The sequence below is a fragment of the Zeus faber genome (assembly GCF_960531495.2).
Source record: "Zeus faber genome assembly, chromosome: 8".
Classification (NCBI taxonomy): domain Eukaryota; kingdom Metazoa; phylum Chordata; class Actinopteri; order Zeiformes; family Zeidae; genus Zeus; species Zeus faber.
Genome location: NC_137195.1, coordinates 14,585,818 through 14,599,522, shown reverse-complemented (window position 1 = coordinate 14,599,522; position 13,705 = coordinate 14,585,818). Strand labels below are relative to the sequence as shown.

General features: G+C 48.2%; 1 protein-coding gene across 1 annotated transcript in view; it reads right to left on the bottom strand.

Moving 5' to 3' along the window:
- Positions 1-13,705, bottom strand: part of clcn1b (chloride channel, voltage-sensitive 1b) — a 19,206-nt gene continuing 5,501 nt past the window's right edge. The window contains exons 2-23 of the mRNA XM_080005654.1: positions 11,055-11,271; positions 10,655-10,786; positions 9,940-10,068; positions 9,549-9,682; positions 8,894-8,971; positions 7,406-7,484; positions 6,161-6,286; positions 5,784-5,868; positions 5,305-5,406; positions 4,714-4,798; positions 4,442-4,597; positions 4,273-4,342; positions 4,058-4,168; positions 3,328-3,541; positions 3,010-3,143; positions 2,736-2,917; positions 2,541-2,622; positions 2,348-2,433; positions 1,954-1,998; positions 1,723-1,827; positions 1,395-1,481; positions 1-1,017 (exon numbers count right to left, since the gene is read on the bottom strand). Of these exons, the coding sequence (XP_079861780.1) occupies positions 535-1,017; positions 1,395-1,481; positions 1,723-1,827; positions 1,954-1,998; positions 2,348-2,433; positions 2,541-2,622; positions 2,736-2,917; positions 3,010-3,143; positions 3,328-3,541; positions 4,058-4,168; positions 4,273-4,342; positions 4,442-4,597; positions 4,714-4,798; positions 5,305-5,406; positions 5,784-5,868; positions 6,161-6,286; positions 7,406-7,484; positions 8,894-8,971; positions 9,549-9,682; positions 9,940-10,068; positions 10,655-10,786; positions 11,055-11,271 (2,922 nt within the window). The 3' untranslated portion in view covers positions 1-534. The remainder of the gene's footprint in view (positions 1,018-1,394; positions 1,482-1,722; positions 1,828-1,953; positions 1,999-2,347; positions 2,434-2,540; positions 2,623-2,735; positions 2,918-3,009; positions 3,144-3,327; positions 3,542-4,057; positions 4,169-4,272; positions 4,343-4,441; positions 4,598-4,713; positions 4,799-5,304; positions 5,407-5,783; positions 5,869-6,160; positions 6,287-7,405; positions 7,485-8,893; positions 8,972-9,548; positions 9,683-9,939; positions 10,069-10,654; positions 10,787-11,054; positions 11,272-13,705) is intronic.

The window sequence follows — 13,705 nt, the reverse complement described above, 5'->3', positions numbered from 1 at the left end:
TTTAAAAATTCTAGATTTACTATAATTGATTTTCTTATACCATAAAAGTTAAATATTCTTATTAGAATAAATTAATCTTAAATTGATGTCAATCAGGTCTTATTTCCCAATATACTCATACAATGTATTACTCTCTCAAGTTGCCACAGAGGTTCATTAATACAGCGACACGTACAATAAAGAGCTGTATATTCATACATTTCTCAGTTTTACCGAGATGCGGAGATAGATCAAGTGGCTTTGATTTGTAAAAGTGGACACATTTGTGCCTGTCCGAGGTTTCAAAAGACACAGGAATACACCTGAGAAACTGCAAGTGGAAAAAACAAAAACAAACAAGGCCGTCTTAAGAGTAGAAAACAATGATCTGTCTCAACTACAAGCTCTAGGAGCCTCGTGTGCACCAGTTCTTCCTACTCACTGGGAGCTGAACGTCTCTCAGGGCTGCTCCCAGTAAAGAGTAAAATATAATATATATATTTTATAATATATTATATTATATATAAAAGTCTTTCGCCTCAAAGCCCAGTCCTCCTAAATGGGCTCGTCTGAGTCCTCGCTCTCCCTCGCCTCCTGGAGGGAAGAGAGTGTGAGGACCGGGGTGGAGGGGTGGATCGGGGAGTGGGGAAGTGATGCGGTGGGGGGAGAGGAGGTAGAGGGGGAGGCTGTGGGGGAGGCCGAAGAGGGGGAGAGACACTCGGGCCCCAGCGGAGTGTCCCCTGATTCTTCGTCCCGGGAGCACGTCATGCCGCTGGGGGACGGCGGGGCAGAGTCGCCCCTGCGAGCCCCCCGGGCGGAGGCCGACATCCCTCGAAAATCCTCCTCGGACTCCTTAAGCACCAGCTCCCCCTCCATTTTGCTTTCCTCCCCCCAAAGCTCCCTGTCCCGTGTGGGGGAGGAGGGGGTGGACGCAGGAGCCTGGTGCTTCTTGGCTTTCCGGCTGGCATCCCGGAAGCTTGCCAGAGGAGGACGTAGCCTCACGCCGCTGCGGGTGGAGCCCTCAATGGCCTTTTGCAACTGGTGGAGGAGGAGGGAGAGAGACAGATGAAAACAGAAGGATCAAGTAAGCCAAAGGGGGGGGAGAGGGGGAGCGAGAGAGAGAGAGAGAGAGAGAGAGAGAGAGAGAGAGAGAGAGAGAGAGCGTGGGCATGGTACAGAGAGCAACACATCAGCTGTATGTTGATTGCGTGAGAGCCAAAGAACCACGTCACAACGCCAGACAGACACGCGGCGCGCAGCTCGTGGTGTGAGATCATCACAGCGTCCCCCCCCCGTGAGCAGTTTCTGGCTCTGGCTGTGAGAGGCGATGGCAGAATGAAACTAATACTCAAGTCACGATTAAAAAACAAAAAACAAACAAACAAACAAAAAAAATCCGGAACAATCAACCTCACCTCTTTCAGCGCCACGACACCCACCAGTTTCCCGATACTGGTAACGTAGGCGTGACTGAGACCAAGCAGGGAGAACAGTGTGTGTGTCTAGAGAGAGAGAAAGAGAGAGAGAGAGAGTGAGAGAGAGGGGTGTAAGAATATTGAATTGAGTGCTAAATGCAATGTGCGACATAGCCCTACTTGGCAATAAGTAAAACAGTATTTCTTCATAAGCAATATATATAATGTGTAATATATCATAATGACACGACTGAGGATTTTATTCCCTCATTTAATCTATTCAGTAACCAGAGTCACGTCTCCTTAATCGAGCCCTCGCCGTTGCCACCTTATGCAGAGAGGTTCTTTCCACGAGCTGAAACGGAGAAGGATCTATTCGTATCTGCTCCATATCGATCGGCTTGTCCAGCTCTTCCTCCTCCCAAGCCTTGATCTGTGACGGGCCAATCACAAGTCGAGCAGATTGAATCATACTTTAAAGAGTCAGTGTCTATTGATCGGTTTGACCATGTGAGGGAGAGTTGATTATGAGAGCAGTGCGGCCGGTGAGGCTCATTACCTCCTCTGGGGTCATCGTGTCGGGCAGCGGAGGAGGGGTGGCGTCCTGGGGGGGGCGGGGGGATGGAACAGAGAGACGCGCACATTATTGTGGTCAGGCTGGAACAGGTGCTTTTGATAAACGTCTGCAACGTGCCCTCCGGTGGTTTCGCAGCTCCGTGCAGTAAAATCACTAAATATTTTAACTGAAAAAGTCATTTTGAGCCACTCACCCCCACCCCCACCCCCACCCCCAGTCACATGATCATCAGCACCGTGTGCTATAAATAAACACGGCTGCCTTTGCCAACTCCATATTAGATCAGTAAGGTTTTGATCCTTCACGCTCACAGCCCTGAGTAAGGAGGATGATGTCATGCCGATTTTGGATCCTGACCCGTGACGGCGGAGCCTACCCGGGTTTCGACCTGCATCGAGGCGGAGGAGGAGGAGTGGAAGAGCCTCTGTAAGGTTCTTCGGACAGAGGGCAGCGTGCGCTTATCTGGAGACGTCGTGCGGAACAAACGCAAGAGGTGAACGGGACGTACGCTTCGGAATCGTGAAATTAATCATTTCGCGTGACATGCGCGGCAAAGTCAACCGTGTCACCTGAGCCGGTATGATTTAAAGACGGCTCCTGCGGTTTGGCGGACGGAGCGGGGCCGTTACGTTCATCCTGCACCGGGGTGGTCTGGAGAAAAGAGACGGGGCGTTGCTACGGAACACGTATACAAACAAACCTATGAAAGGCATCTCTCCATATGTGATTACATTCATTATTGGGTATTTCCTTCTGCTTGTCACCTTGTCCGCGCTCTCCTCTCCCTCCTCTTCATCCACGAACGTGAAGGATTCCCAGCTGACTTTGCTGCCCTGGCCGGATGAACTCTGACCTTTCTCAAAGGCCCGTCTCTCTGCTGAGAGCCACCAGTCGGAGACGGCCTGGAGCTCGGTTCTTTCAATGGAGCCCAAGAGAATCATCGATTCTAGGGCAGGGGCGTGGGGAGTGTGTGAAATGGTTACTGTAATGTAGTCAAGCAAAATAAAAACCCTTCGCCGTCAGTGGCCGTGGACTCACCCTTGGAGTCGACCAGAGGGATCGTTTTGAGGGTGCTGGTGTCTAGCAGGTGGTTCAGTTCCCGATAGGTGGAGTGAGAGGACAGGAATTTCACCTTCCGCACCATGATGTCCTCCACGAAGATATTATACTTACTGGCGGAAGTGGAGAGTCAGAGAAGAGAACACTCAGCGATTGACATTCAGAGGTTAGTCCCAGAGTGATGATTTATCCAGGAGGATTATGGCACTCACCACACAGATATAAATCATTGGACTTCTGTCACCTTGCCGCATTATAATATGTTTTTTTTAGAAAGGCCAATGTCAGACTATTTACCTTATGTGTCCCAGGGCCAGCTCAGGCAGATAAGGAAGCTTCTTGACCTGGATGATGGAGTCATAAAGGGAGGGCTGCAGGCCCTGGGCCACCATGTTGGCCAGGATGACGGCCACCATCATGGGCAGGATGTGGGAGATCTGACCTGTCAGCTCGAAGCAGATAACCGCCGTGGAAACGGTGTGGGTGACAGCTCCTGTCATGGCCGCCGCGCCTAAAAGAAGACAAAAGACAAAATAGGGAGGGTAGGGGGGAGGCGGGAAATAGATTGTGTCAAACATATTACCTATTTACTGACTGCGGATGTAATGGAATTGGAACTAGAGTCAGTGGGTCAAGTTAAACTTGAATCGAAGTTGATTTAAAATGCATTAGGGCAAGGTCACAATAGCCTTTGCAAAAGTAAAACAAAACATTTCATAGAAGTTAAAAAAACCTCACATAGAGGAAAAAACACAAAGAAAAATAAAACAAAATAAAACTGAATAAAATGGAAAAAAATGAATTCAAATAAAATAAAATAAAATAAAATAAAATAAAATAAAATAAAATAAAATAAAATAAAATACAATACAATACAATACAATACAATTAAATTAAATTAAATTAAATTACAAAATTGCCAAAAAGGAGATTGAATATTACATTATTGTTGTTATTGTCGAGCCATAGATGAAAAATGTCTTTACTGCAGTGAATTGTGGAAATTTTTAGGTGTTGGGAGACTGACCAATTACAGCGTAACCTCCCGGTAGAATGCGGTAGACTATTCCATCAAACAGTATTCCATTTGGGAACAGAGTAGCCATGATCTCTCCAACTAGACGACCAAAAGCAGCTCCTTGGGGGCGAGGGAGGGAGTGTAAGGGTTCGAAAAACAAGAACATAACATAATATACACCCAGTTAGTCGGAGGTACTAAATTTGCCTTGGAAAAACTCTTACCTAATATGAAGACGGGCATGAAGGCTCCAGAAGGGATTGGCATCGTGGTGGAAACGGCCGACATCCAGAACTACAGTATCAAAGGTGGATAACGTTGTGATCAAAGGCGTGTTCAGAACTGTCCGACTTCAAACAAAACTGTCGGAAAATAAATCCAAAGAGACTGTACTTTCATGATGAAGAAGAGGAGGAGGATGACAAACACGCTGACTCGAGGGTGCAGCCAGGCGGAGGAGCGGCCGAGGCCCACGGGGGGCATGGACGCCGAGATTTTGGTCCAGGTGAAGTTATCGAAGAGGGAGTTGATACACTCCCGGGGCATGAGCTGTCGGGGAGGGGGGGGGCTCCGTTTAAAACACGGACACACGCGCGCACACACACACGCACCGGGGGGGACTTTGAACATCAGTGAAATCCTTTCGTTTCGGCACGTTTTCTAACCTCTCCGGCCATAAACTGACCAAATCCCGGGGGAAAGGTGAAGGTGGCGATGATCAGAGTCACGGCGCCCGGGTAGATCAACCGACTGGAAGGACACACAAACACAGACACACCCGCACAGGAAGCAATAAGCATTATCAGGACCGCGCTATTCGGCTGATGTTAGTAAATGGGGACGGTAATAGAAGTGATTGCGGCTCAGTACGAGGGTGTACCAACGCCAATAGCAGCGCTCTCCTGCTGCTTCTCCTCGTCGCAGCTAATGGTAGAGACTAATGTTCCCTGACTGGTGAGTCTCAGAGGATAAGTGAATCTCCCCATTGAGTAAATGGTCGGCTGTAAGGTTGTTAAAGGTTCTGCTGTTGTGTTTTGAGACGGATGACTTTGCAGCGAGGAGTTGAGATGCATTAAGGAGAATTGGATTTCGTCGTGCAAATGGGGGAACAGTGTCTGCGGCCGGCAATCAAAGAGGGTTCAGCGGTTATGGATCCTCAAAGACGCTGAGCGCTCGCTGGCGTCGCAAAAGAAAAAAGAGTGTGTCTGCTTTTTTTTTTTTTTTTTTTTTTTTTTTTTGACGGGATGATATCTCACTGTTTGGTTAGGAAGCGTGTGAGTGCCGTCGGACGTCTCATGAAGAGAACCACCTGTCTGTTCAGGTAGACAAAGAACGCTCCCATGAAACCGCAGGAAATCCTGGAGGAGAGAGAGAGAGAGAGAGAGAGAGAGAGAGAGAGAGAGAGAGAGAGAGAGAGAGAGAGAGAGAGAGTTCTAGATTCAATTAAACCAAGCCCACAGAGATGCACATATACACATCCATATGCATACGCACACACAGAAACATAATTTGATTCAGACGCACAGAAAACACACACATATGTCCACATGAACACACACACGCACACACGCACGCAAGCACACACACACACACACACACACACACACACACACACAGACACAGACACACACACACACACACACACACACACACACACAAACACACTGTGTATACAGTATATACAGTATATGCAAATGCACAGAGAATGTCCAGGCAGGTTTAACTGTATCCGCACCCGATTATTGCGAATGCTGGAAGCTCTTGAAGGTCAAAGGGAAAATCCATCCGGAAGTTGGTTTTGAAGAGTGCCGTGATTGTGACTGAGAGAGAAAGAGAGGAGGCAAAAAAAATAACCACACTACAGAAATTCTCAAATTCAGCATCAGGGGTTTGAGTGTGGCCTGGATGCTGTAAATCATGACTTGAAACATTTTTTATTTAGGAGTTAAAAATTACTAAGCTGTACACATTCACATTCTACTCCTAGAAATAAGAGGCGCAGTCAGCATTTGCTTATCAACTGTGTGTGCATTTCTGGGTGCCTGTGAATGAATGTGTGTGTCTGTGTGTGCGTGCGTGTGCGTGTCCGGTCACCCTTGCTCTGGTCCTTACCAGCATCCTTGTTCCAAACGGAAAGCACCCTGAATATGAAGGCGCTGAACGTAGCGGCGAAATACCCCCGCCAGTAATTTCTCACCGCAAAGTAGGTAGACGTGACCTCAATACTGAACAACACCCCTGGTGGGAGAGAGAGACAGAGGAGGGGGGAGAGGGAGAGGGACAGAGAGAGAGAGAGAGAGAGAGAGAGAGAGAGAGAGAGAGAGGAGCGGCAGACGAAAGAGGGATGAGAGGAGTGTGTGTGGAAGAAAGAGAAAAGGAGGGTAGGGGTGGGGGGCATTTAGATAGAGAGGGAAAGAAAGTCAGATGGGAGAGAGATGCGTCAGTAGAGAGAGAGAGAGAGAGAGAGAGCGAGAGAGAGAGAGAGAGAGAGAGAAAGAAACACACACACACACACACACTATAAGGATGTTGTTAAGATAAAACAAACAGAAACTCAACAGAAATAGTTTTCCGGGCACAAAGAAAGGAGACAAACAAAAGCGATGAAACAAAAAAACAATATTTGACGATTATTTAAATTGGGCTGCTGAGTGTCTCTGCAATGTGTGTTTAGACACGGCAGATTGCACCGCCGTGGTCGGGGTGAACAGAAAATTGTCTTGTGATGTTGTGCGTGTGTTCACACGGTGCAGGCAATATCTCCAACCTACAGGGTGAATTCAATAGGAAAGGGTGTGAATTAGGGATTGTTATAACAAGTTAAATCGGTTGAATATCAGCGGAGGAAGAAGCTCTCAGATCTGATCGGTATAAGCAGAAATACCCTGATACAAAATGACCATACTAGTGTCCATGATATTATAGAGCCTAAGATAAGTCATAAAGTATTATTATACCTTGTTTTATGTCGATGAGTGAATTTACCAATTGCATAGGTGCTCTCATAGTCATTTTGATAAGCCATATTGACGACCCAAATCTGAAAATGAGTATAATATTTACCTATTTTTTACCTATTTGTTTACTTTTTTATGGTTACTATTTGATTGCCTTCTATTAATGTAAAGCAATTTGAGTTGAATGTTGTGTATGAAAGGTACCATACAAAAAGTATGTATCTTAAAATAATTAGGGATTTTGATATATATTGAGTACGTATTGAGTTTAAATATATTGTTGAGTAAAAAGCATTTGCTTGGAAATGCAGTGGAGTAGAAGTCTGGGTGATATATATATCAAGATAATCAGCTTGGCGTGCAGGGACATTGCAGCGTGCGGTTGGAGAGTGTACAGTACCTCCCAGTGGAGTGCCGAAGCAGCATCCCACTCCCACGGCGCAGCCCACAGTCAGAATGTCTGTGTAACCATAAGGGTTCTACTGACACAGAGAACGGAGGGAGGGAGGAAAAGGTGGGGAAGGAGAACAGGGCGAGGAGCGAGGGAAGTTGGGGCGGCCGGGGGAAGGAGGGTGTCGAAGGTGTCGAAGGCGGGTGTCGAGACGGTGAAAACAAAAAAGAGAGAGAGAGAGAGAGAGAGAGAGAGAGAGAGAGAGAGAGAGAGAGAGAGAGAGAGAGAGAGAGAAGGGGATGTGAAGGGCGTGAGATGAGTGAGGGAACGTGGAGGCGTCGAAAAACAGAAGTAGACAAAGGATGGAAGTGTAGAATTAGTTGGAGGGAGAGAGAGAGAGAGAGAGAGAGAGAGAGGGAGTGAAAGATTGTGGGAAAAGCGGAGAGGATGAATGGCGGTGCGGATGGGTAACCGCGAGGGAGGAACGGGGGAGGTGGGAGAGAGGGAGGGACGAGGGGAGGGAGGGAGGGGAGGGAGGGGAGGGAGAGTTGACAGAGGAAGAGAAGATGGAATAAAGTGAATGAATAATGCTCACCAGGGATGCGCAAGCTGCCAACAATTAACAGTGAGTTAAAGGGAAAACAAATAAACACTCAGGAAGAAACACAGTGGCCTTGTTTTCCCCGGAGGAGGATCCACTCAGCAATTTGCAAACGCTCCATAACAGACATCAAATGCACAGATCCGGCAATTTATTTTCCTCTGCAGCTGTCTGAGCACGCCTTCCGTCGGAATACACGCCTCTGACGTCCTAACACCCCCCCCCCGCTCCCAATTTGGGGCCGCTGTTGTTATTTCAGACGGACAACGGCGACCACAGCTCGAGCGGGGAGCGAGGGCGGGAGAGGAGGGCGGGACTTGCCTCCCACGGGGGCGGCGAAGCAGGTGGCCACTCCCACAGCACACGCACACACCATCAGGTCCTGGCTATGGGCGCTATTCTGGGGTTAAGGGCGAAGGGTCAACAGAGCACGCCGGCCAAGGGCGGGGGAGGGATGAGGAGGGCGGAGGAAGAAGAGGACACGGAGGAGTCAGAAGGAAAGAAAGAGGGAGAGGAGGGGAGGGGGAGGGAGAGGGAGAGGGAGAGGGGGGAGAGCGACACGGGAGGTCACTGTTAATACACATGCCAGACATTACCGTCAAACTATTAATACAATGAGACACAAAACACGGACCAAGTGTGAGACAGCGAGCCAAAACAAAGACACGGGCGATCCAGGAGGGGAGGGGAGGGGAGGGTGTGAGAGAAGGGGGGGAGGGCGGACAAATCAGGACAAAACAGGCAACAAGGAGCGTTAGGAAAGAGAAGTCCCAATCGCAGACAGACGGCTGAGCAGCGGCGGCAGCAGCAGCCGCGGCACCACATTCCACCCTCCCCACAGAAGTGGCGGGAGACGTCGTCGGGCGTTTCCCGCTCAGGCCTGGGTCTTGGTATACCTCATAGACTCCGGAGAAGATGGACATGAATCGACTGAGCACGGCGGCGCAGATGCTGGCGATGTGAACGAACGGGCCCTGGAAGTGACGGGGAGGGTGGAGGGGTGGAGGGGGCAGAAGTGGACACTGAGACACAGATCAAGCTGGCGGAACATTATATGCGTCGACACGGACGGACACTCGTTTCCGGCGGGGGGAGAGTTTGAGACGGGACGGGCGGCGCCGGGGCAAATAAATCACTTCATAATTGCTCCGTTTGATAGTTGCCCCGCCGCCGTAATAGGTAAAATGGATGGAGCGGGTGGAGGAGTCGAGAAATTGTTTTACTCCCCGTGAGACGAGGGAGAAAACATGACGCGAGATGATTTATTATCCCCTGTTGCTTGGAGAGAGGAGGGGAGAAAGAGAGAGAGCGAGAGAGGAAGAAGGAAGGAAAAAGAGAGAGGTTTGGGGGGAAGAAGGGGAAATAGAATGAGCGAGAGAGGAGAAAGGAAAGAGAGAGACAACAAGAACAAGATAGGAATGAAGGGGTATTACAATGATAATAACATTATATAGATAGATAGATAGATAGATAGATAGATAGATAGATAGATAGATAGATAGATAGATAGACAGACAGACATACAGACAGACAGACAGATAGAGTGTTTACCTCCTTTCCCACCGGCATCCCACTACCCAGGCCTGAGGTGAGACCAACAACTTTGGCCACAAAAGCCTTGAGAGTTAGATATTCCTTCAGCACCACCCCTCTCAGGATGGTCTTCAACTCAGGGATACCAGAGCCTGGCGGGCGAGAAGAAGAAGAAGAAGAAGAAGGAGAAGAGGAAGAAGGGAGCGTGAAAAGACTAGAAGAACAGAAGGATAAGACGACAGTAAAAACGTGTGAACCATGGGAAGGCTTCCTGGAGGGGAAACAGCAAGATGACAACATTCCAACTCTCCGACTATCCACTGCTAGAAAAGAAAAAGGAATAAAAAGGACCGTGATGGACAGATGCCGGCAGAGGAGGACGGGGACGGACGGGAGCGTGACCTCCTACCGATGGCCTGCGGGGCGACCAGGTGGCAGAAGAGGGACGCGAACATGATGAGGATCATGGGATAGGTAACCCAGGCGAGGTATTGCAGCGGCACGTTGCCCTGCAGCTCCCTGTGCATCCACTTATAGGCTGGAAGACACGGGAGAGCACACACACACACACACACACACACACACACATACACACACACACACACACACGCACACGTTTGTGGCGACAGAAATGAAATATGCAGAATGCCGCTCCACACCTCACACAGAATAGCACATTATACGCCAAAGGGCGGGATTTATTAATATTCAACATTGGGTGAGGAACAGATGATCACCCCGATAGCTGTTGCATTTATCACATCGCCAGCAGATTTTAGGTCGTATTTCAGTGTCATGTCTATTAGCAAATAGAAGGGTTCCGGTGGATCGGTTGCCTACTAAACAGCCCGTTCTCTTACCGGAAGACCTAGGCGTCCGCACCGTGCGTAGCAAGCGGCCACACTGCGGGCACCTCTTTCAACAAGACGCAGTAGACCCACCCACCGGCTCAACCAAAGCTTTCCCTTCTCACTGACCGGGCGCTTTGACCACCATGGAGGGGTGAAATGTTAAAGTTCCCCCAAGGGAAACGACACAGTGTTCGATGGGGGAATAAAAAAAATAAAATTAAAAACAAAAGGCGGAACCGGTGTTTGCCTCCGTGCAGAGGCGCTGTCGGGTACCTTGCAGGCTCTTGGCACTGGTATAGTCCATGGTCCAGCTCACCAGAGCCATGGTCAGACCCAGCAGGACCAGGAAGATCCAGTCGTCCCCCATCTTGTTCACTATGTATCGCCGCACACGAGCCAAACAGTCTGGGGGGGTCACACACCACAAAATAATGATGTCATCAACTTTTCTGACTTAAGTTCACGGGCAGATCCTCGAGAGGGCCTCGAGTGACGTGATTATAAGTACGCTGCTCGTGGAGTGTAAATGTGTTATTACCTTCCAAGGGCTAGATATCTCAGAAGGAATCACATTATAGACTGGTGCAATAGTAAACAAGTAAAAAGAAACACAAGAGACATTTAAACAATATTTATTCATTGTAAATCATAGCTCTCCATCAATGTCGGTCACCTTGGCATTTGGTGTAAGGGCGGGGCTTCTTGGTGGTAGGGGCGTGGCTTATGTGTGATTCCAGAGTGACAGGGTGGTGATGCCGTCGCCCGTGCCCTTGGCGGGCTTCCGCCAGGGTGTTGTCGCCGGTTTGCCTCCTCCATTGTCTTTCTGTCAGCAGGCGCGCTGCCTCCCGTCTGGCAAAATTGCCCAGTTGCTCCCTGTACTCTCCGTACAGCTGTATCCAACGGGGGAGGGGGAAAGACTTTATCCACACCTTAAAGTTTAAAGGCTCACAAAGGTGAGGCGTAAAGCAGGAAGCAGTGAGGAGGAAGCGTTTGCTCGTGTAACATTATTTGCTCATTAGAGAGAACGACGGAAAGCGAGAAACAGGATAAGGTGATAACGGCCAACCGGTCTAGGGACCAGCAGAACGCCGGATCCGGAGCCCGGGGTCTTGAGCTAACGAGAAAGAGACAGGGAATGTGCAGCTAGTGCGTAAGGGATACACACCAACCTGAATCCCCGGGCAGACAGAAATAGACAAAACGGGCATAGAGATCGGAAAAACCCCTCCCTGAGAGGAGGCAGGGGCTGGAGAGTGGCCAAAGTAGCCAGAGGAAGAGATCCTGAAAGAGAGAACATTCCACACCTTCCCCTTCCTATCCCTGTCTCTCACTCTCACTCTCACTCTCACAGAAACACTCACTCTCTCACACATACACACACACACACACACACACACACACACACACACACACACACACACATAGACACAGACACAGACACAGACACACACACACATACACACACACACACACACACACACACAGAGACACAGACACACACACACATACACACACACACACACACACACACACACACACACACACACACACACACACACACACACACACGATCTGAGATCGACTTACACTATGCTTGCTTACTAGGAGCTGTGGGACGCAGCACATCCAGGTGCAGATATGATGTGCAACTCAAACCTACGGATCACATGCATCCCACCACATAGCAACGCACGAAGGTAAATCACGCAGCAAGCCGGGCACCAGACATTTCAGGCTCATGTTCTCACGGGAATAAGAAAGCCACTGGATTCATCTGTGAGGCCCGACAAGGGCTCCGGCCGCCTGTAAGAATCCGGGTCGGAATCAAATTTTACTTTTTGACCTTTAACTTATGGCGGAGACGTGTTTGAGCGCAGATCTACGTTGTCAAGGGAGAATCAAGTGGAAGTTTGTCATGGGAAAGAAAGTCTTCTCCACATCTCCTCTATGAAGTAAAGTTAAATCGTTGACTTCATGCAGCCACATGAGGGACAGATGGAGAGGTATATAATTAATACATGAATACAGGAGACAGCAGGTGGCTTGCATTTACACTGTGAAGGTTGTGCAAAAGTGTTTCTAATTTCACTACTCGGTTAGGCCCGGCCCAGCACGACTAATCATTATGAGCCACATGATCTGTTGACTGTACATAAACTGCTCTACGGAAGAACATCAGATCTCTAAAGGGCTGTGGGCACGCACAGTCTCATGATCGACGCCATAGCGACGCCATCTCGCCGATGAAGCAAATAGAACTAATGCAGGAAAATCAACAATCAAATCATAGAATGTATTTTTGACCAAATAGTGCCGAAAACTGTGGATTCCCTCCTCCTTTCCCTACCGGGTATAGAGGTAGGTCAGGTTTGCACACTTGCAGCAAATATGGATTCCCTTAATAATTCCGTGGGTAATTTCGTAGGTAATCCCCTTTACATCCAGAACAATAAAATTCAAAAATAAGACTTTTTTTTTTTTGCATTTTGGGTGTGTATAACACTGATATGCAGTTCACAAACAACTTTCACTTTCTTGGGTATTGGAACCTCGAAAGTATAAACTGGTTTATTCAACGAGGAAGATGCAAAAACGGCAAAAAAGTTAACATGATTATTAACAAATGTATTTTTTTTTAACTAGAACTGCATTTTGATAAACTTACCATATGCAAACTACCATATGCAATTGGATAAAGTACAAACACTAAGAATGACTTTCAAATACTGTATGACCAGTTTAGCACACATCAGCTCAAACAGACCCTTAATATGTTTTAAAACAGAACCGATGTACGATAGATTCTGTACGAAACAAATCTACAGTATATCTGAAGTTTGTTTTTATTGTTTTAGGAATTTATCAGCCTTAAAAAATAATTTTATTTAAATAGTTTCATAGACGTGGGATCATTTTTCAGTCAGTCACTCAATTATTCTTGCAGCCACTATCTACTTCCTAATCAAAGGTTTAATTAACTATACAAAATATGTATTACACTTAAGCATTTGAAATGATCTGAAATAAATCTCCCAACCCAACCCTGAGCCTCTATGCATTTACCTGCTCCCTGTCAGGTATCTTACGCATCTTTTTGGCAGAAGGTCGGTCCCACTCCTGATTGCAGTCCTGTGACTTCCTGTGAATGCGCACGCACCGTACCGGCTGCTGCACTGAACCACCCCACGACTGCACAACAACTTCAACGCTCACACCTGAACGCCATCCCTCACGAGCCTGATCGTTCCATAACCAGGGCAGTGGCATGAAGGACACCGTGGGAGAGGAAAGGAACAACGCGCGGCAGACAGCGTGGGGAGAGAC